The sequence below is a fragment of the Eretmochelys imbricata genome, chromosome 7 (genome assembly GCF_965152235.1).
Source record: "Eretmochelys imbricata isolate rEreImb1 chromosome 7, rEreImb1.hap1, whole genome shotgun sequence".
NCBI lineage: Eukaryota > Metazoa > Chordata > Testudines > Cheloniidae > Eretmochelys > Eretmochelys imbricata.
The window spans coordinates 104655888-104679355 of NC_135578.1; the positions used below are offsets into that span (position 1 = coordinate 104655888).

Consider the following 23468-nt stretch of genomic DNA (forward strand, 5'->3'; position numbering starts at 1 on the left):
CTTTTTTTATTCAGGTGACAATAACTGCGCAGCACATCTAGTGAATGTTGTACAACACATCTTACCTGCTGTGGCTCAACTTCCATCTCTGCCAAGGCTGACTGGAAAAACATTTTTGCCGGCTTTCCCACCACCTCAGCTTGAACATCACAAGCATACTAAGAAAAAGGACAGAAATAATATTGTATAGATTAGAAATGGATTTGTTCAACTCCACATTCTCTGTAGATTGTATGAAAGAGTATGCGATTACTGACTGATTCCTTTCAATAATGTATGGATTAGTAGATGCAGGTAACTAACAGAGGATTTGGATAATACAAGAGTTGACTGTTCTGTTAGGGGCAAAGGCCCTCTAGAAATGTGTAGAATTAAGAATTGGGCATATTTTCCAACATGAAAGTAGTTTTCTAATTCTAATCTTGCTCACACTTGAGTCACAAAAATTCATTGTTACAGCAATGATGTGCTTTGCTGACGAACTTGTGTTCAGGAATTGTGGGTGAATTTCAAGGATATGGAGGTTTTGTGAACCATATAGCCCATTTTTAAGGTTGAAAGCCTTATTTAGCTGTAGTTATATACCCATGTTGTAATAAATAAGACGTTCCTAGCTAACAGGAAGCCTGCACTGTTTATTATGGACAGGCAACCCTCCCCAAAAGCTACATTGGCACAAATGAGTTCACTGCATTCACATGGTACAGTATATATACATGCTCTTTATTTTTCCATTAGAATGCTCCCTGTATCCCCTCCCCTCCCACTTTGCTCCTTTCTCCCTAGTTGCTCTGAATTTATTTTTAATCCCTCTCTGAGCCTCAGGGCAGGTCTACACTACAAACTTGCATCGGTAAAGCCGTAGCGCTTCTGGTGAACATGCTCTAAACTGACGGGCAAGAGCTCTTCTGTCAGCTTAATAATTCCATCTCAGCGAGAGGCAGTAGCTATATCGGTGGGAGAGCAGCACTGTCTACACAGGGAGTTAAGGTCAGTATAACTATGTCGCTAAGGGGTGTGGATATTTTCATACCCCTGAGCAATGTAGTTATACCAAAATAAGTGTGTAGTGTAAACCTGGCCTCAGTAAACGGGGCATAACTCTTCCCTTCACTCATATTTAGCGCGACTTATCTAATAGGCCCCATTCCTATTATGACTTCAGCACACGCCTAGTTTCATGCATGAGTCATCTAATTATAATCAATGGCATTACTCATATGCTGAAAGTTGGACATGTGCTTAAACATCTTGCTAAATCAGAACTTTACACTGTAAGCTCTTAAGAAAAAGGAGTTTCTTACCATGCACATTCCTAGCGCAAAGCCTTGCATAAAGGGGCACCAGTCCTGGTTGGGATATCTAGCCTTTGTAACAGGAATTCTCTCTGCCCCATTCTTAACTGAATTTCTTAATTGTATTTTTCCTCTCTGACTCCTTTTTCCACTGTCTTTCCTTCCCATACAGGAGCCCAATAATATTAAAGTTCAAGCTGAAACTTTTGAATACATAATATAAGAATGGGGTCAGAGCCAAGCAGAATGAGTTCACCCATTCACATGCGCAGCAATGCAGTTAATTTATAGTTATTTCCTCTCCCAAAATGAGCAAAAAGAATCACAGAAGATAACACATATTTCTATCAGTTATTTTGAGCAAGGTGCACAGAGCAGGTAAACATAATACAAGCTATAACATACCTCTAATGCCTTCATATACACTCCAACGTCAAGTTTCAGACCATCGGTTTCTTTATAATAGCGTCTGGAAATGGAAGTGATAAAGAAGTTGGCAATTGAACATAAACTATATTCTATTAATTCTGTGCCTATGCAAATGTGTGTATGGCTGGGACTAGAAGATAAGTAATTAAGAATTCTGGAGCCTTAATTTACAGTGAATTGTACTATGCAGTCTGTCCGCTACTCAATGTGGTGCGCTGCTAACGGGGAGACCTAACCAGATCCCAAGATCAAATTCAGACCTGCCACATGTTGCATAATTCCACTGACTCCAATGAAGTTCAACCATCCTATGCCAGGGCTGAATCTGGGACATTAGTTCGGGGGTAAGCTGCCTGAGGGGGCTCCTCATTCAAAATAACACAACCAGTTTAAGAGCGCCTCTATTTTCTTGACTTTTTTTTCTTAGAAGTTCATCTATCCAAAAAGAGATTAACTGCAAAATTATTAGCATTGACTTCAATGGAGTTGCAACTGCTTATGTCAGGCCCAACATAATTCTCTGGTTCTATCTGGCTACAGTTCTTAAGTCATAGGGTCTACACCTCCTCCCAGTGCAATCGATCAGTTTTGCCATTAAGTTTGGCAATTGCTGCACAGTATTGGGACTGTATTGTACAAGCCACAGGATACACCACTTACACACAAACAATTCATGGAGAAAGATCACATAATATATTAATGACTAAATTTTTTCACATATCTGTTAACAAATGCTAAAACTTTACAGTTTGTTATTATCATTTGTATTGTGGTAGCAGGCAGTGGCCACAAACAGATTCAGAGCCAGACAGTGGTAGTCACAGTAGAAACACATACACTTTTCCCATGTGTTTCCTGCAAAGTTTAAATGAATACTGCAGGGAGATGTTAGTGGAGAATCTTGCTGATTCACTGCGGCAGGTGTAGTCTGTTAACTCCACCCTGGATAGAAGGGAAGTGTGTGTGTGGATTTTTCTCTTGAGTGGTCCTGTGAACAGGACTGTCTCTAGGCACCAGCAAAGCAAGCACGTGCTTGGGGTGGCACAATTCCAGGGGCGGCATTCCGGCCACCCTTTTTTGCTTGGGCGGCATTCCGGCCACCCTTGGGCAGTTGCACTCTCGGAGCTTGGGGCGGCAAATGTTTGCTTCGGGCGGCAAAATACCTAGAGCTTGCTCTGCCTGTGAACAAAGGGCTGGAGCTGAGAAGTTCTAAGAGGGAAGTCGAGAAGCAATCTGGAGAAAAGGCTTACACTGTCATTTATGGCCAAGGTCTTCAAAATTGTTTTGGGTGCCCAACTTGAGATGTTTTAAAGGGACCCTCTTTTTCAAAAATTGCAAAGCACCTATCCTCTGAATCAGCTGCCTCAAGCTGAACACCCAAAATCACTAGTGGCTCTGAAAACCTTGGTGCCTGCCTAAGTGTTATAATGAGTTATCTTTTAAAATAAAGCCATGCCTCCTCTCCCTCCTCCCCCCCCACAATCTTCCACTGTGTGTGTTGGCTGTTTTTTGGAACAGGAGGAGCACCATCCGTTCCAGCACCTAGGACACAATACGTTGGGCTACATTTGGCAACTTGTTTTCTTTAGGCTGGAGAAGTACTACTGGGGAGGTGAAGCCTTTCAAAAAGCTGATTTAGTCATAGTTATTTTTGAGTTTTTAAAGAGCAGGTTATTAATGCTAAACCAAAACAGAGATAAATACCGGTGGCCCTGAAGGAGCCATTCTTGTCTGTTGTGCAACACACATTTTGTTTTGTTTTTTTTAAATGTTAATTCTTGGCCCCAGAAGCTGTAGTGACAACTTCTTATCTCAAGGGCTCAATAGACCATAATGGAAATGGAAAAATCTTCTTAGTTTGTGGATTATTGACCTGTTGGAGAACAGCTTAATGGCTGCCCAGGAGCAGTTAAATCCATTGTGCTGCTACCCCTTGACACATTTTGTCTGTGGATTCTTCAATATGGGTGAAAAGTCCCTACAACTATTCATGTAGAAGAATAAACAGAAAGATAAAGAAAAAGATTGAGAACCAGCAATGTCATCACTTTTGTACATCAAAGAACCAGCTGATTGCAAATAACACTGTCCTTCCAAATATAAAACAGAATGACCCTATGTTATAGATCTGCAACACAAAAGTGATAAAACCTTTGAATCCCATGTGTATTTATTTATTTGTGTTGCTTTAAATTAAAAACAGGCTGACCAATTTTTTATTAAAGATTCTTTTTAAAAAACATGTGTTCAAATTCTGTGAGCTCAAATTTCATCTGGAGCCTATTTTTTATGACCAAGCACATGGACACTACAGACAGGGGTGCTATAGAAATTGCTGAGCTAGACAGTCTGCTAGATAGGTTTCCAGACCCTGAAAACAGAGGTTGTATGAGACACAGTGGCACAAATGATGTCAAGAATAGGGTCAGCGATCTAAAGTGCCACGTAAAAAGCATCAATGAACTGCCCTTACTGTTCACGTATGGAATTAGAGTAATTAAAAAAAACAGAACACCTTGACTGATTTCTTCTAAAGTTTTAGTTCATTCTCTAGAAAGCAAAAGTGTCAGAGTCACTGAAGCAGAATGCCCTCCTCCTGAAAATGGAGTGATTTACATTTAGCATCTGTTTTGGACTGAGAGTGGGAATTGGCTTTGTAATTTCTTCTGTCATGCCACTGTCAGAAAATTAAGCTGTTTACGCTAGACTATAGAAGGTTAATGGCTGTTCTAGCAAAGGTCAAGTGGCCATTTTAAAGAGAGGCTGTGCTGAATAATCGAAAATGGCAGAAGGATAAAGCATAAAATCTTATCTGACTGCTCATTGTACATTTTTTTCAGTCATGTAGGGACCTGTCTGCAGCCTGATCAGGAAAACTTTAAAGATCTGTACTAATGCAAATTACCATTATAATAAGAAAATATAAAAGTACTAAATAATCTTAAAAGCTTTGGGGTAACTTGACCATACTTAGGGCAAAATTAAACACTGTTATTTGATTTGTCTTGGTATAAATGCTGGCAGCTCATACTTAGTCATGATGGCATGCAATTTGCCTGTCCTGTAAAAAAGAAAAATTAAATCACGTGCAATGTAAAAACAAGCAAAGGCTTTTAAAAATAACTTGTGAGCTAATTCTTTTTTACATGTGGTCATTTGATTTGTTTTCTTGGATCATGAAGTGCATTTTGGATTGTTTTTTTCTACTCTGCAGGGTCTGGAATTTTATTTTCAAGTTAAAGTTGTATGTAGTTCATGTTCAGATTTTGACAGTATTAAATATAGCAGCTTTTAAAAAGTGTCAAAGCCAGAATATAATTTCATGATCTTTTTCATGACAATTAAATCACTATGTAACATTTATATCCTCTTCTGGGACAGTTCTCCGTCCCATTAAAACCAATAGCAAAACTGCCACTGATTTTACTCGCAGCAGGCCTGGGCTCTATCCTCAGCTTGTGTAAACTGTAATAGGCCTGACGATCTCCCACTGTTACTATATTGGTTGAATTATCTTAACAGTGAATGTTGCCACCTAGTTCTCTTTCAATTTTAAGCACCCAGAGAGTGGGTTTGATTTCTGTCTCATGCAGGTGTAAACTGGGAGTAACTTCATCAAGAGACAGGTTTCAGAGTAGCAGCTCTGTTAGTCTGTATTCACAAAAAGAAAAGGAGTACTTGTGGCACCTTAGAGACTAACAAATTTATTTGAGCATTATGCTCAAATAAATTTGTTAGTCTCTAAGGTGCCAAAAGTACTCCTTCTCATCAATAGAGTTACATAGGTGCATAACACGTGTGAGATTAGCATAAGAATTGGAATCAATCGCGTAATTTATACAAGGGTGCTCAAACTGCTCAGAATCCAAGGGTGCACTGGTAATTTGCAGTGTGCAGATTACTAATCTCTTTGGATACCAATGAGTCAGATTTTACAGCCATTCTGTTCGAGAAGTGTTTTCTCCCCCGTGCCTTACAGTCTTCAGCTTAGCTTCCAGTTAACTAACTTTTAAACACAGTTGTCTTTTCAGGAATGTGCCACTGGCAGGGCCATCCCTAGAGGAGTGCAGGGCCCGGGGCAGAAGTGACAGATTTGTCTCTTCTGGGACTGACCATGTCGGCCAATTGCACTGGCCCGCGGGGCCCACCAAAGCGCAGGGCCTGGAGCGGTTGCCCCAATTCGTCCTACCTAAGGGACAGCTCTGGCCACTGGACTTTTCATCTCCATCGCCTGGTTCAGAATATATGTCCACCTTTATACAACTTTTGCAACTTTTGTATGTCTGTTTGTGTCCCAAATTTGCATAGGCCCTGAAACTGCCCCTCACTCTGAAGGCATGCATGTATATAAAATCTTTGTTCGTGAATCAGTATCACACATAACACCAGGACAGTACTAAAAATAGCACCTGCTAGTTGAATGCTACTACTTGGCCAACAAAAGGCCTATCAACCCACATGACAAAATGAGGTATCATAATCAAAATTTTTAAGCCCTAATTTTGCTGACACCACATTGTACATTCTGGCAATCTCAGCAGAGAAGCCAAGGATTAAAGGGATATGAAGACTAAACTAACCTCTTATTCCTAGAATTGGTCCCTCAAGGACACTTCCCATGCTTAACCTGTCCTGCGCCCATGATGCTGTCGACTCTATACCCATCACAAGCACACTGCTGAGTCAGAAATAATTTTTTTAATTATTTTGGTAATAATCTTTAATTATAATTATATTGCTATACTATTGTTCATTGTTTAGGTGCCATATATCACTTCCTACGTACAAGGCAAGACTCATCATGATTCGTTCCAAGTGTTCCCTTAGACTCTTAAGATCTTCAGTTTCTTTTGTGGAGTCTGTGTTGATCTTTCTTACTCTGTTACAGCACAGCAACTTAAACCCATGCTAAACTTTAAATATGGGCTTCCGGATTAGCTGGAACCAGGCCTCCGAGAATAGCTCCTTCATAGAATCATAAAATATCAGAGTTGGAAGGGACCTCAGAGGTCATCTAGTCCAACCCCCTGCTCAAAGCAGGACCAATTCCCAATTTTTGCCCCGATCCCTAAATGGCCCCCTCAAGGATTGAACTTGCAACCCTGAGTTTAGCAGGCCAGTGCTCAAACCACTGAGCTATCCCTCCCCCCAAATCAGAAGTTCTTATTTTTCAGTATCATAGAATATCAGGGCTGGAAGGGACCTCAGGAGGTCATCTAGTCCAACCTGCTGCTCAAAGCAGGACCATGCCCTGATTTTTGCCCGATCCCTAAATGGCCCCCTGAAGGACTGAACTCACCACCCTAGGTTTATCAGGCCAATGCTCAAACCACTGAGCTATCCCTCCCCCCTCAGTATAAGCTGAAAGCTGTGCTTATAATAAACACTTGCCATGCTATGGAACCTGCGCCATACCAATGAGCCCCCTTTACACCAAGAGCATAACCGAAGAGTGAATCTATATTAACAGGCAAATATTGTTTAGCCTCCAACCTCCAAGGACTTTCAAGCAACTGTATAGAAACCAACTTCTCATTTACGTGGTTCTCATAGCTCATGGTGGAGCCCCAGCATAGAAGCCATTCTTTAGGAATGCTGCTTCTCTAGTTAGTTTTCACAGATATCTTTTGAAAGTAGAATGTGCCCTGTGATGGCCAACTTATTTCACACAGACCACTGAACAGCAATTAGCCTAACATAGCATCAACTCACTACTGATCAGGGCAGGGTTTGAACCTGGAAGTGAAAATTTGGCTCACTGTTCACTCAGACATAAGGAACTTTGTTACCAGCCTTCTGAGCCATCTGATCCTCCCCAACATTAGCCTGTAATGGCTTCATATGCATGTGGAGTTTATGGACCACCTCGAAGATCACCAACGCCAGGAAGACCCAGCTCTCACTGTGGGTCAAAGGGCTTGGCTTGCAGCAAGACACCTCTGTTTGAACAGGCCATCCCACAGGCTAGACCAGGGGTTCTCAAACTTCATTGCACAGCGACCCCCTTCTGAAAACAAAAATTACTTCACGACTCCAGGAGGGGAGACCGAAGCCTGAGCCCGCCCAAGCCCCAATACCCCGGGTAGGGGGTCCGAAGCCCAAGCCCCACCAGTCTAGGCAGGGAGGCCAAAGCTGATCCTGATTCTTGCTTATTGAACTTGGCTCTTGCGATTCCTCCAACTTCTGCTCAACAACTATCATCCCTGACGTGCAGCCCCAGACCAGCTGTGACCTCTAGGTCGTCTATGCCCCGGTCCCTTACACACGTGAATTGGTGGCTACATCCCCCAGTTGGCTTTGAAAATCTCAGTCATTGTGTCAGCAGAAGAGAGCAATGGGATTCATGAGGTCTGGTGACAGGTATGTACAAACAGACTTGGAACACCAGCAAAATATACAGCCCTAGGTGTACTAAGTAACAGTGCTTAACTCACCCTCTTCCCAGAGATATGAGAATAGGATTTTCCAGTCCAATCAGAACTCTGAAAGCTTCATTGAGATTTTTGTAGGAGAAATTGTCCGCTGCATCTCCAATTACCACGCAGTTTGGGTTTGCTTTATCAAGCTGATCAAATTCAGGGACCAGATCTAAAGAGAAAAGAAACAAAATAAAACACAAATCCCACCTCTTGTAAGAAACAATTGGAATTGCTGGTTTTCTTCTAGTTTTGCGTCTCTCCTCTATTCATTGCCTGATGGGCAAAACTATGAATGCCAGGTTAATATCTACATGCCAGCCCCTTTTAGTTTCAAGTAGCAGTGGATCATGGACCACATGCACCTTCCCTCCACAATGTGGCATGGGAAGGAAGGGGAGCAGAAGGAGACATGGGGAGAAGGTTAGCAAAATATATTGTATTTCTTGACTATGATACAATAAGGGAACCCAGAGAAAACAGCAATATTATCAAGAGGTCGAAGGCAAAAAAAAAACAGCCTTCCTGTACTTCAGCAGCAAGTTTGTGGGCTCCAATGGTGTATTTATTTCTAGAACTGAAGTACTTTAGATCCCCAAAACACAGGCATTTTGGTATTTTGAGAAAGGAATGCATGAATAGGAGATGGCAGGCACGCATCAGTTGTTTAGAATGACTCGGACACAGAGCTGAAGATCAGTATTTCAGTTACATTTTGGAAAGGAGTTTGGATTGATAACAAAATACAGCACATCTCTGCATTCTCAAAAATGACATCTTCCAAATGGGACCACTGTCAAGATAAACTGACCTAACAGCCTAATAACCTTCCAGTGTCCTTTCCCCTTCCCTGAGATTTCCACTCCATCCTGTAATTTCCCTGAGGATCTTTTCATATCTTCCCTTCCTTAAATACTGCTTACCATCTGCCTTGAGGACTCTGGACCTCATCCAAAGCCCATGATGTCAAGGGAAAATACTTTGAATCAAACCCTATGTCTTACTGAGAAAGATTAGAGAGATTCAGTTTCCCTAGGAACCTGTTTATAACTCTCCTTAATTGACCAGAAGGTTGCTATTGAATGAAATGAGATGTTCTTTGTCCCATCACACTCCTCCTTCTCCACAATCTAGGATGTGAGGTTGGAAATCAAAGCTAGATCTCAGGGCCTGGTGTGGGAGAGTGTCCTTTTCAGAGACCATGAGAATATGGTAACCCATTGTCCTCTTTCTAAGGGAAGGCAGCATGATTACATGGTTAGAGCACAGGACAGGGACTCTAGAGAAGGGTGTTTTGATAAAGGAGGTTTCCTCAGTTATGCTGCTTAGGAGGTGAGGAATGAAATTCTGCTCCTTCCATTTCCCTCCAGAAGACCCTCCGTAGATTCCAGTTTCTGGCCAGTCTCTATTGATAATCAAAACATCCTGTCAGATGCCATTTTGATTTTCACACAGAGAAGAATCTGCTCTCTCTTAAACATAGTGCTCTTGGTGATATTGACACCTACAAAAACTGAGCATATTATTTTAATAAATCACACATCATACATTCATTCCTGTCATGTCGAACAAAAAAAATAATGAAAAAAGAGTAGGCCAAGCCCATAAGACCTTGTATTTTAATTTTACAAGGCCCTGGGATTTTATTCCCCACCCTCCCTGGAAAGAGCTAACTTTTGCAGTCCTGATAAACTGATCTCTCCATTTTATGAAATCCCAGTTTTGCTCCAGAGTAACACAACGTGAGCTGACCAAGGACAGCCAAGTAGGGATGTAGGGCCTGCTTATGCAGCTGTTTTGCAAAATTGGAGCTACATTGTGCCTTCTGGCACATCCCTGAGCAAGGTGGGGCATTTATTGCCCCACTCTAGGAGTGGCTCCAGGAGGCACTGTGTAGTAAACTTGTTGGCCTACATTAGGAGCAAACTGTGACCCACTATGTATGGTCAGCGGAACTGGTGGCATTTTGGGGAGTCAGCGCCAAGGCTCCATCATTCCCCACTCCACTGCATGCATAGCTACTCCAGAGGGAGCGTAAATCAGCACACACTGTCCTCTTACCTGTGGGCACCTGTATGCAAAGTCTGGGTAGCCCAGACACATAGGTGCATCTTCCATTGAATTCAATGGGAGAAGTATCTATGCAAGCAAAGAATTTGGCCCATAATGCACTATAAGGGTGAAATTCAGCTTCTGTCGTCAGGGCCCCAGAAGGTCCCCAGCACAATGGAACTGCAGAGACTCATTCGGTATGCAATTTCACCATCTTCCAGCAGATCTATATACCATTTCAATGGATCTGTGACAGGGTGCAAGGGCATCACAGTGCCTGATCCCTGATGAATAAGAGATTCATGCAGCTCAGCCTCCCTCTCCTTTTGCCCAGATAAAGGCTGCTTGGGAGACAGAAGGAGGAGAATACCACTGGGAAGATGAGACTGCAAACCCAGGACGGTGAGGTTTTTGTTCTCTTTATTTGCCTGTGTTCTCTGTTTTATTGCTTGTTATAAACATTGTTCCTTAAAGAAAAAGCGTTGACGGCTGTGCGTTTCTGCTGAGACTAAGTCATTCCACCTGCTTACAGATCTACTGGGTGGCACCAGGGTAAATGAGAACTGAATCTGGCCCCATCACGGACATTTACTACAGCTACATTACTGGAGAAAATGGAATTAAAGAGCTTTTCCTGACAGGAAAACATCAACCAGATGTTCTTATCCTCACAGTTTTCTCAGTGAAAGTGACATCTCTCCTGACCCAGACTGGCTGTCAATCCACAGCATGCTGAGCTGCTAATCTGTATTAGTTTCAAAGTCTACGGAAGTGTTGTCCCACCATCATGTACGAGGAGGTGTGGCCTCAGGTTTCGCTCCTTCAGAATGCGACAGGCTGCCGGTGCCGGGGCAGTGACTTCATTCACTGAAACGTTGAACCCCAAGCGCTGAAGCTTCTCCACTAACTTGCCTCGAGTGGCCTGGGTTTCATTGGTGCAGAACCGCAACTTCAGGCCAGACGCTTTGATCCTGTTGTGTAAAATGAGTGGAGATGCTAATCAGACAGGTAACGTGTAGGGAGAGAAAGATTTGTCACCTCAAAGCTCATGGATAACCAGGGTGGGAAGGAAAGGGAGGAATACATTTTAAGCACAAACGCAAAGATTTAGGAGTATTATTATTTACTTTTAACATAGTGCAACAAAAGTAACAGCACTTTACAAACACATCAGAAGACAAGGCCCTGCCACAAGGAGCTCAGACTCGAACTCAAAATTGTAATACGCATGAAAAGACCAGGTGCCAGCGTGGAGTAGCCCCCTTCTCTATGAACACCCATCCCCCTCACTTACTGCACTTACTGACAGTCTGCAAATGTTTTAAAGATACCGTCCTAGGACCAGGCATGACCGTGGATCACAGGACGTGACTTTCCTGTTGCACTGTAGATCTAGGGTGGTATCTAGCATTTAAAACTGCAGTCTACTTTCAGCTTCCCCTGAGCTACCTTGGGGCTGTGGACCCCTTATGATGGACAGCCCACCCAGCAGGGAGCCCAAGCAGCACATGAGGCCTGGAGCCTACTGACCCAGTCCAGAAAGTGGTCAGCACAAAACGGAAAGTGTCTGGCCAAGGCACACTAGAATCATATTGATTCAGCTCATCTCATAGGCAACCTACACCAGCAGAGCCACAGCCATAAAATAGAACTGCAAGCAATGCTGGCCATTCCCAGGGGGTGAATCACCCTTTCAAATGCACTTTCTCTCTGTGTAACAGAAGAGGTAAATCTAGCTCTGCATCTTTCAGCCTTTGGTCCAGAGAGTTGCACTCGTTAACTGAGGGCATTATATAGCCATAATGACAAAGGTTAGCATGATATCATCATGTAGTAGCATTTTAACTCAGATTTGCACCTTCCCACTTACTTAACTTCTGTTCCAATGATCAACCCTATTATATGGCTATTGAATTACAGTGCAGGGGAGTTACCCTGTTATATAATAAAACAATAATATTTTGCACTTGTATAGTCACAAGGTACAGCCAGGCCACTTCCTCATGTTGCAATAATGGTGCTCATATCAATATGTGCATGAGTGCTGTAGCAGCCACATTTTAATCTCTTCCCCAAACAAAACATCTGTGCTGTTATTTGTTGACTTCATTGGGAGTCTGGGGGCTGAGCAACTCTGAAAAACAGGGCCCTATTTGGTAGGTACCTTTATATGGATTTATTTTAGGCATCCAAACTTGAAAATGTTGGTCTTAACCTCCGTGTGCTTCAATATACCCATCCATGAAATGGAGATAAATGATCATGCTTGACTATCTCACAGAAATATTGACTGGTTTAATCAATGTTTGTAAAGCATGTCTGGCTCCTTAGAGAAAAGGGAAGTAGTTATGGTCCAGTGGTTAGCGTACTGAACTGGGAGGCAAGAAACAAAAGTTCTATTCCTGGCTCACTGCTGTGAGATCTTATGCAAGGTTTCCCCATATGTAAAACAGGTATGATGGTACCTGTATAGCACTCTGAGATCTACAGATGAAAGGTGCAATATCAGAACTAGTTATTGTTATTATGATTAATTACAGTCATATTGACAATTATTTCATGACTCTATCCTGTGACATGATATAAAGGCCAAGATTTTCCAAAAGCAATTTAGTGATTATGGGTAAGTTTTCGTTGCCCAACCTGAGATGCCACAAAGAGGCCTATTCTTAGAGGACAAGCACTGAGGATTTTCTGAAAATCAGGCCCTTGTAAGGCACCCCAAAATGGAGCCATGCCACATCACTAGTTGCTTTAAAATATCTTGGCCAAAAGGACTGAAGTTAATATGGATTTAGGTGCCTAACCTTAAACACCAGTGTTTGATAGTTTGGAACTAATTTTATACATTTTTATTAAAATGTTGTAAGAAGAAACAATAGTTTTTTGTAAGGAAAGGATCATTCTGCTCTGCTTCTCCTCTCCAGATGACAAAATGTGTGGATTCTTTCCCCAATGAAGTTCATAGTAGCATGGTAGCAACAGAAAAACTAGTTAGATAATATATATTTGGTGAAGAATCTTCCATCAGAAAGAATTCTTAGAAATCTGATCCTAATGTAGGGCGCCCCCTCTACACATTTACACTGTCTGGCAACGTCTTCTTCAATAACACAGGTGATTCATTTCTTTCTTATTATTTGTCTTTCCTAATCATAGGTATGTGAATTATCAATTACACTTAGTGGTTAATTGCCCTTCATAAAGATAGCTTTTCTATTTTAAATTAGGCAGTTAATATATTGTAACTAATAGCATTCACTTGTACATTATAAATATATCTTCATTGATTAGAGCAGTGAATGTGAGATTAACTCACAAGTTAATGAAGCAATTGAGTGAAGAAGTGCAGGGTGTACCCAGGGAATAATTATTGTTAATGAATTATGATGTGACCTTCTCAGAACAATGAACAATTGGTGTGACAGTTAGATGACAGTATTTCACATCTGTTATTCTAAACATGATTTCAGGTACAGTTAAAAAACAAAACGATATATTTTATATATACAACAAAACTTTAGGGAGCGTTTTACAGTTAAAACAATTTAATTTAAACACAAATTGTATTGTCCCATCCTTGGAAAAAATCATGGCTCATGACTGGCTGAAACAACCATGTGATGAATAAAAATCTACTGTTTATTTCCTCAAAGGTCAATAAAATGAGTTCTAGAACAACATTAAACAATCAAATTTTATTGCAAATAACTACAACTTGATAGGTTATGATGTATGCAGCAAAAATTATTATTCAGCTCACTGGAAGAGAATAATAGGGTTTTTTTTAAAATATATTTTCTAACTCTTCTCCTCTTTAGAATGTTAGAAGGAAAAACACTTACACTTCTGAAACTCATGACCATATTGGAGACATTCAGAAATATTTAACAATGCTAATATCAACCTCATATTTTGATGACCATCAATATTCACTGTCTTTCAGACCAATGACTCTTAGTGTTTATGTCAACAGAAGTAGGTAACTTCTTTGCAGAGCTGAGCCCATACTAAGCAATGAGTAGACTTGGTCAGAAAAATGGGTTTTTTTCCTGTGGAAAATGTCTATGAAAAAGAAAAAAATAGTTCTCCAAAAATGTTTGGTGAAAAATCAAACACCGAACATTTGGATTTGGAAATGCTGCCGGGTCACCTCATGATTCATTTCTTTCTTATTATTTGTCTTTCCTAATCATAGGTATGTGAATTATCAATTACACTTAGTGGTAAGTTACATTGGGGTACTCAATGCTTTTTTTGCCTCTGTTTTCACTAACAAGGTCAGCTCCCAGACTGCTGCGCTGGGCATCACAAAATGGGGAAGAGATGGCCAGCCCTCTGTGGAGATAGAGGTGGTTAGGGACTATCTAGAAAAGCTGGACATGCACAAGTCCATGGGGCCGGACGAGTTGCATCCGAGAGTGCTGAAGGAATTGGCGGCTGTGATTGCAGAGCCATTGGCCATTATCTTTGAAAACTCGTGGCGAACCGGGGAAGTCCCGGATGACTGGAAAAAGGCTAATGTAGTGCCAATCTTTAAAAAAGGGAAGAAGGAGGATCCTGGGAACTACAGGCCAGTCAGCCTCACCTCAGTCCCTGGAAAAATCATGGAGCAGGTCCTCAAAGAATCAATCCTGAAGCACTTGCATGAGAGGACAGTGGTCAGGAACAGCCAGCATGGATTCACCAAGGGAAGGTCATGCCTGACTAATCTAATCGCCTTTTATGATGAGATTACTGGTTCTGTGGATGAAGGGAAAGCAGTGAATGTATTGTTTCTTGACTTTAGCAAAGCTTTTGACACTGTCTCCCACAGTATTCTTGTCAGCAAGTTAAGGAAGTATGGGCTGGATGAATGCACTATAAGGTGGGTAGAAAGTTGGCTAGATTGTCAGGCTCAACGGGTAGTGATCAATGGCTCCATGTCTAGTTGGCAGCCGGTCGCAAGTGGAGTGCCCCAAGGGTCGGTCCTGGGGCCGGTTTTGTTCAATATCTTCATAAATGATCTGGAGGATGGTGTGGATTGCACTCAGCAAATTTGCGGATGATACTAAACTGGGAGGAGTGGTAGATACGCTGGAGGGGAGGGATAGGATACAGAAGGACCTAGACAAATTCGAGGATTGGGCCAAAAGAAATCTGATAAGGTTCAATAAGGATAAGTGCAGGGTCCTGCACTTAGGATGGAAGAATCCAATGCACCGCTACAGACTAGGGACCGAATGGCTAGGCAGCAGTTCTGCGGAAAAGGACCTAGGGGTGACAGTGGACGAGAAGCTGGATATGAGTCAGCAGTGTGCCCTTGTTGCCAAGAAGGCCAATGGCATTTTGGGATGTATAAGTAGGGGCATAGCGAGCAGATCGAGGGACGTGATCGTTCCCCTCTATTCGACATTGGTGAGGCCTCATCTGGAGTACTGTGTCCAGTTTTGGGCCCCACACTACAAGAAGGATGTGGATAAATTGGAAAGAGTCCAGCGAAGGGCAACAAAAATGATTAGGGGTTTAGAACACATGACTTATGAGGAGAGGCTGAGGGAGCTGGGATTGTTTAGCCTGCAGAAGAGAAGAATGAGGGGGGATTTGATAGCTGCTTTCAACTACCTGAAAGGGGGTTCCAAAGAGGATGGCTCTAGACTGTTCTCAATGGTAGCAGATGACAGAACGAGGAGTAATGGTCTCAAGTTGCAGTGGGGGAGGTTTAGATTGGATATTAGGAAAAACTTTTTCACTAAGAGGGTGGTGAAACACTGGAATGCGTTACCTAGGGAGGTGGTAGAATCTCCTTCCTTAGAGGTTTTTAAGGTCAGGCTTGACAAAGCCCTGGCTGGGATGATTTAACTGGGAATTGGTCCTGCTTCGAGCAGGGGGTTGGACTAGATGACCTTCTGGGGTCCCTTCCAACCCTGATATTCTATGATTCTATGAGAGTTGTAGTTTGGGTGCCTCATGTCTACATTTTCTTCTCCAGGCTGAGCTTCCCGGCCAGACTATATCAAAACTGAATAGAAATGTTTTGGTTTTCAGACAACATTTTTCAGTTGAAAATCAAAAATGTTGCAGTTTGGAGATATTTGGATTTTCAATGAAAAGCTGAAATTTTCCACCGATAGCAGACACTTTTTACTAAATTATTTATGTTGTTGAAAACCTTGAAGAACAGTTTTGATGGAAAATTTTTGACCTGCCCTAATACTGAGCACTTTGGCCTGGATCAAACTCCTGGCACTAAGCAGTTGTTCAGTCATAGTAGATGCATATTTTCAAAGATATTAGGAGGGATATTTCAGTGTTCACCTTAGTGCATGTGTATTGAGCCTACAAGTCATTGCTCTTTGACAGGTTTCAGAGTAACAGCCGTGTTAGTCTGTATTCGCAAAAAGAAAAGGAGTACTTGTGGCACCTTAGAGACTAACCAATTTATTTGAGCATGAACTTTCGTGAGCTACAGCTCAATTCATCAGATGAAGTGAGCTGTAGCTCACGAAAGCTCATGCTCAAATAAATTGGTTAGTCTCTAAGGTGCCACAAGTACTCCTTTTCTTTTTGCTCTTTGACAGACTATTGTGCCTATTACCCTTGCACAGCTATGAACTTTGTAATTGTCAAAGGACTTGACTCTACAGTCAAACCACACATAGGATGAAATCCTGGTCCCCTGAAGTCAAAACTCCTATTCACTTCAACAGGGTCAGGATTTCACCCATGGAAGTGTTACAAAACAGGGACTGAACAATTGCATTTGTTGAATACAAGATGCCATGCAAAGCAAGTCAATACTTATTATATTTGAAGCCATTGCCCCTGAATTAGCAAAGAGAAATGAGAAATCCTGTGTTGTTAAACTGGTTCAGCTATTCATGGTCAAAAGTTGTTAGAATCTGCTATAGGGCAACTTAACAGTGATCTCTAGTGTTAGCAAGTCTGTGGGGGTACTGAAGATAGTAGAAAGGAGGATAAAAGTAAAGATCAAATTATTTGCAACAAAACTCGTTAGAAAAGAATCCAACCTTATCAGTTAAAGAATAATCCATTCAAAAAATTTCCTGCAGGTATAAACATACTAACCCTCCCCTTATCAAAATTAAAAATACAACAACACACTTTGGCCACATTTGTAGTGGAACTACAGATTTATGACTATTTGTATTACAGTAGCAACTACCAGCTCCAGTCAAGACTGGTACACCCCCATTTGTCTATAGCAGTGATTCCCAAACTGTGGGGCACACCCTCCTAGGGGGACATGGAGGAATGTTTGGTGGGGTATGCAGCGAGGTCCGGGCCAGCCCCCATGGGGGGCAGGGATGGAGTGCCACCCAGCTCCACTCTGCCACCTGCGCTGCCCCAGCTCCGCTCCACCCCCTGCTCAATTCCGCCCCCCTGTGCTGCTCTGGCCCCAGTCACAGCTCCACTTCGCCCTCTGCTCCGCCCCCAAACCAGCCCTGCCCTCATTCCCTCTCCACGCCCAGGCCAGGTCTGCCTCTAGCCCCAGTTCTCCCCCATCCCCAGTTCTGCCCCCAGCTCCACCTTCAGCCCAAGCTCCTCTGCTGAGCCAACTGTACAGTAGTGGAGAGGGCAGATTCCATTACTGGTAAGAAATGACGGGGGGAGGCCCAAGACAGGAAAAGTTTGGGCACCACTAGTCTATAGCCACTGGCCGTCTCTTGTCTGATACACAGATTATAAGCTCTTTAGGGCAGGTACAATCTTTTTGTTCTGTTTGTATAGCACTTAGCACAATGGTCCATGACTAGGGCTCTGAGGCGCTGCAGTAATACAAATAATAAATAACTAGAATGTGAATAATGAAATGATCAGGGCTCCAGCAATGTCAAATATATCGCTGCTGTGACAAATATTTGATTCAAACTCTAAAATTATTATAAATCAACCATGGTTTGAGTTCAAGCTGTGTACACAACCAAGCAGTGGACCATTAACAATTATTTTGTACCCATGAACTGTCTGAACAGCTTTGTGAAGATTTTTGCACTTGCCAGGTATCTATGGACATTCTAAACCTGCTTTTCACTTGTGATTTTTGAGTGTGAGTGGTTCCCTTGTCACAGAAGCCAAATCACATTACATTTTCCAATATGGCCTCTAGTCCCTCTTCTGCTTCCGATTAACTCTGTGCAGAAACCCATGGAACTCAAACTTTGCGTGTGAGTTCAGAGTGAAATTTTAACAGGGAAAAACTGGGTTCTTACCTCTTGGAAGCTCAAAGACAGCAAACCTGTATAACCTATTTCTGATGCAAAAATATTTCTCAAGGCCCTTTCAAAGCAATCTGGAAATGAAACAGAGTTCACACAACTCTAGGCTGCATACTTAATTTTGCAAATATTGTTTATACTTACATGGAAGGCAACAGACAGGAGGAAGAGCTGACTTTAATGTAATCAACACTGTGAAATAAGGAATTGGGTCACAAAAGAAATCTCCATGTCAAGAAACTAAAAATGGATAGGTTAGTAACGAATTAAAGACCAACAGGTGGAGGCTAGATGACATACTTTCCTTTAACACTTACAGTAGGAAGAATTTTTTAACCTGCCTAAAACTACAAAAATCATCGCAGTCTCACCCAACTAATCCCTAAATCATAGATCGGGGCACACTCCTGACTTTGCTTGTATTGTGAATGTGTGTGTACAGGATGTATGAAAATCAGTTTTTTAATTTCAGTTGAGAGCTGTCCCTCATACTACACCAGTTCTTTGAACTGACCTTTACCTCATTCTGACAGAACAGGACAAGACTCTGAGTGACAATGTCCCACAATGCAATTACTGTGCGTCAGATGAGCTGGTCCTTTACAAATCACCTCGAACTTTACACATCTGCTGGCTGTCAGCATCTGCCAGGTTCACTCACCCGAAAATAATGAAAAAACTCTCATTATTGTTCCATAACAGGTAAAGTGTTAGGACAATTATTAGATATCCTGACTGACCTTGCGCAGATTTAACCAACTGCCCTTGCCAACCTTTTCTTGGTTAGACTTTGGGCATATAAAACACAAAAAATGTACTTTTAGACCACCAAAAGGTTGTGACACCATCAGGAAAAAAAGCTGAGGAATGTGGAGTCAAAGCTGTCATTTCGTTCTAAGTCTATACTCTTCTGCAAAAGGCAGGATAAAGAAAAAGATACATGTCCACAAGTTATAGACAAGTCATAAGGCAAAACTTGGGACATCCCCTCCTCCACTGGTCTCTGTCACAACTCACGCTATTTCAAACACAGCACCTGAAAACCACATTTGCCTCATTTGGCGGCAGCCGATGTTGATGAATTGGATGACAGGAGAACCCAACCAGAAAATTCAGTCACAGATAAGGCAACAATCTCGTGTGGGGTGTTTTCCTGAGCACAAGTTCAACAGGACTTGGATAGATACTGGTTGCACAAGATTTGCAGAACTGGCCACTCATTATATATATTAAAAAAAAAAATCTTGCAACACACCTATGTGTTTTGGAGTGTTTAACCTTTGTATGGTCAGTGTGTGATTGACATAAAAAGTGGCAGTCATGGGTCAGTGATCTAATGACTGTCTCAGAGACAAGAGGAAAAATGAATATTAGACAACTACCTGTGACCAAGCAATGAAATAAATTTATTCAAGACACACTGCACTTTATCATCATGAATATGCTGCATCAGCTCCACCCTTCTGGGTAGGTAACATCTGGGTTATTTTCCTCTGGAGGGGCTCAGATCTCCTGTCCAATCAAGTACAATTCCCTCTTTAAGAATGGCTGAAAACTTTGGAAAACACTTAAACCAGCTGCCAGGCTGTTTTTAGCATTTTGCACCACTTTCATAGCACTAATGTTATATCATATGATGTCATCATATATAAAGCAACACAGTATAGAGACACAGCATCATGTGTGATGAAGTGAATGCAAAAAGGCAATGACTTTCCTGCTTCTAGGCTTACAGAAGACTGCAAGTATATGAATGATTAGAAGAATGGCAGCTTTAAGTGCTAAGAGGTCCAGAAATAAGCCATTTACAGAGAATAAAACAAGTATATTGGTTCCACAAAACCCAGGAACTACATTACAAATTCTTGAGTGCCATCTGCTGGTATCATATGTGTTAGCTAGCTATTTACATACCTACCGACAGAGAGCACTCTCAAAACAGTAAGGATAAGGGCGGAATTTAGACATTTGGGGGCAAATTAATTCCTGCCATAACTCTGTTGAGTTCATTGGAAGCTTATTTTGCTACAAGATGAGAAGGAAAATTTTAACATGTACACAGGGAATAGCCTTCAAGATATACATCTCAGGTGTCAAGGCAAAGCAAAATAGAAAGGTCTCATAAACCAGTAAAATGAATATCAATAATAGTCAAAGGTAGGACTACCCCTCTGATTCTACCTACAAAGGATTCTATCCACAAAAACAATGAGAAGTCCGGTGGCACCTTAAAGACTAACAGATTTATTTGGGCATAAGCTTTCGTGGGTAAAAAACCTACTTCAGTTGCATCTGAAGAAGTGGGTTTTTTACCCACAAAAGTTTACGCCCAAATAAATCTGTTAGTCTTTAAGGTGCCACCGGACTCCTCGTTGTTTTAGTTTAATGGTTTTAAGAAAAGTTAAAAAAGAGTTTTAAAACAACAGAACTAACAGGGTAGAACTGCTTTAGTCTACTCAAGTGACCGGAAATCCCACTGCATTTTGTTGTTTTAGCCAGTATGTGAAAAAGCAATGATAATAATAAGGGTATTACAGCAAACAAATACACATAAGAACCTCACTAAACAGCACGAATGGTGAGGAAAGCCAGGTGTGGATTGAGGCCTAGTGAGTGCTGCCGACACCAGACACATCAGAACCCCCAGCCAGTTAGGACATCCTGAATACTAGGTGACGTAGCGCTCCCCTACTCGTATGTGAGCAGCATAACATCACCCATTCTGGCACTGCACTTGGCACAGCTGTAGAATCTCATTCGACTGTCCCTGAATATATTGCAAAGTTAAAAAGCCCTCTCCAGCATGGGAGTGCGGTTTGCCAAAGTGCAACGTTAGTGAAGTTCTGCTGTGGACAGGCAGAATAATCAATTTGCCTGAGCACAGAAACAAATTCCGCTCAAAAGATAAGAAAGATTAAGAGATGAGCACTTTGGTTGCAGAAGTGGAAATGAAGTAACCAGGAGTGGATTAACAGCAATAGGAGAAGCAGAAGTGGGTCTCCACCAAAGTTAACAGCTAAGCTCCCCTTATAAAGATAACGTATTATAAACACTGAAGGCAGCAGTAGAAAGATCTGTGATTGAGCATTTGCAGATGATATAGAAGTGAGAGAGGAATGTTCTGAGAGCTAGGCAAACGGAAGAATTATACAAACTGTCACTAAGTGAAGATGAGCCTAAAAAGTCAGAAGTGATGGTTACAAATAAGGTAGATGCCTTTCCTGTCACTATCTAAATACTATTTATTTAAATACGTAGCAGAAAGCCAGGCGGAACCAGACTGTGCAAGGGTAAGCAGAAGCTCCACAGTGAAGGAGAGAGAAAGAGAGTAGAGATTTAGGGACATTGCTGTTTTATCATTCTAATAAAGTTTCTTGTTCAGAGTTAAAAGGAAGCAATTCATTCTACACTTCTCCACCACTGTAACTGGACACTGTCTACTTGCAGAATGAAACATGGTAAGGTGGCTTAGGGCTTGTGTCTGTTAGTCCATCCCCACTAAGAGTGTGTGATTGTATTGTATACATGGAGGTCCACATTTTCAGTGCTGGGTGCCTAAAGTCAGGCACTTCGGGGGAGATTTTCAAAGGCTCAAATGACAGTTAGCTGCTTAAATCCCATTAACTTCCAACAGGAGTTAGGTGCCCAACTGCCATTTGGGCTTTGAAATCTGCCCATTTAAATTCATTTTTAAGCATCTAACTAAAAGCAGCCTCATTTTCAGAGATGCTGGACATTTCCAGCTCCAATTAAAGTCAGTGATCAAGGGCATGTAAGAATGCTCATGTGAAGAGATGGAAAAGACAGGGACTGTTTACCTTAGAAAGGAGATATGATAAAAAAAAAAAAGTATAAAAAATGAATGGTGCAGAGAAGGTGGATGGGGAACCCATTTGCTCCCTGGCTCTTTAACAAAAGAACAAGGGGACAGTCAATGATATTAAAAGGTGGGAAATTCAAAATCAATAAAAGGAAATACTTTTTCTCAGAACACATGATTAACTATGGAACCATTGGCCTCAATGACTTTCTATGACAAGAACCTGACAACACTGATTGGATATTTACATGGATACCAAGAATATCCAGTGTTGCCAGAATTAATTAATGACAACAAAAATTTTGGAAGGGATATTAAACCTCATGCTTCAGAGTTTATAGCAATCTCTAACTATCAGAGAGCAGGAAGAGATCTATAAGGGTGCAGAAATATCTCACATCTGCCTACTGCAGAGTTCTTATGTCAGTCTCTGAAACATCTGGTACTGGTATTCTGTCAGACAAAATGTTGGACTAGCTGGACCTTGGATCTGATCCTGTCTGGCAATTCCTATGTATATCTAAACTTTAGACTTTTATTTAAATACCTAAATATGGATTTTGGGACCTATGTTCTGAAAATTTGGCCTATACTTATGACCATTTTATCTATTCTTTGAACGGCTTCTCTTAATGGCATTTCAACAATCCCCTAGTTTTATAATATTACTCCTATTAGTTCACCCTAGGGTTGCCAACCCTCCGGACTGTCCTGAAGTCTCCAGGAATTAAAGATTAATTAAAGATGTCATGTGATGAAATCTCCAGGAATTCATCCAACCAAAGCTGGCAACCCTAGTTCACCCTTAGCTACCTTAAATAATATTTTCCTCCTTTTTTTATGTCCTTCCTCTAAGCTGTACATACTAATCTCCTTTCATTCCTGTTCAGAGGCAATTCCCTCCTATTCTTTTATCCTCTTTATGATCCTTCCTCAGATTTCCTCTAGATTATCATCTTCAAAAGAGTAAAGGAAGCCAAAGGTGGCATGATAGGAAATTGGGCAAGTGAGATAGTGAGTGGGGAGACTAGATTCAGACTTCGGTGCACAAGGATGAGTGGGCCAAGAGTGTGATGCACAAGAATGTGTAAGATCAGCCTTGCTATATGGAGCAGAAACCTGGGCCACCAGGGAATGTGATTTTTAATGAATGCTGCTGTACCTGAGAGCAGTGACAGGACATGGGTGAATGAAAGCACAAGGTGATCAAAGAAGAGGCAAAAATAGCAGCAGAGAC

General features: G+C 41.7%; 1 protein-coding gene across 5 annotated transcripts in view; it reads right to left on the reverse strand.

The window, feature by feature from the left end:
* LHPP (phospholysine phosphohistidine inorganic pyrophosphate phosphatase) overlaps positions 1-23468 on the reverse strand; it is a 163937-nt gene that overhangs the window by 123852 nt on the left and 16617 nt on the right. For 4 of the 5 annotated variants that reach the window (XM_077821438.1, XM_077821439.1, XM_077821442.1 and 1 more), the window contains exons 2-6: positions 18556-18603; positions 10976-11163; positions 8159-8312; positions 1701-1764; positions 66-158 (exon numbers count right to left, since the gene is read on the reverse strand). In XM_077821438.1, the coding sequence (XP_077677564.1) occupies positions 66-158; positions 1701-1764; positions 8159-8312; positions 10976-11163; positions 18556-18603 (547 nt within the window). The remainder of the gene's footprint in view (positions 1-65; positions 159-1700; positions 1765-8158; positions 8313-10975; positions 11164-18555; positions 18604-23468) is intronic. The other variant, XM_077821443.1, reaches the window with a different exon arrangement.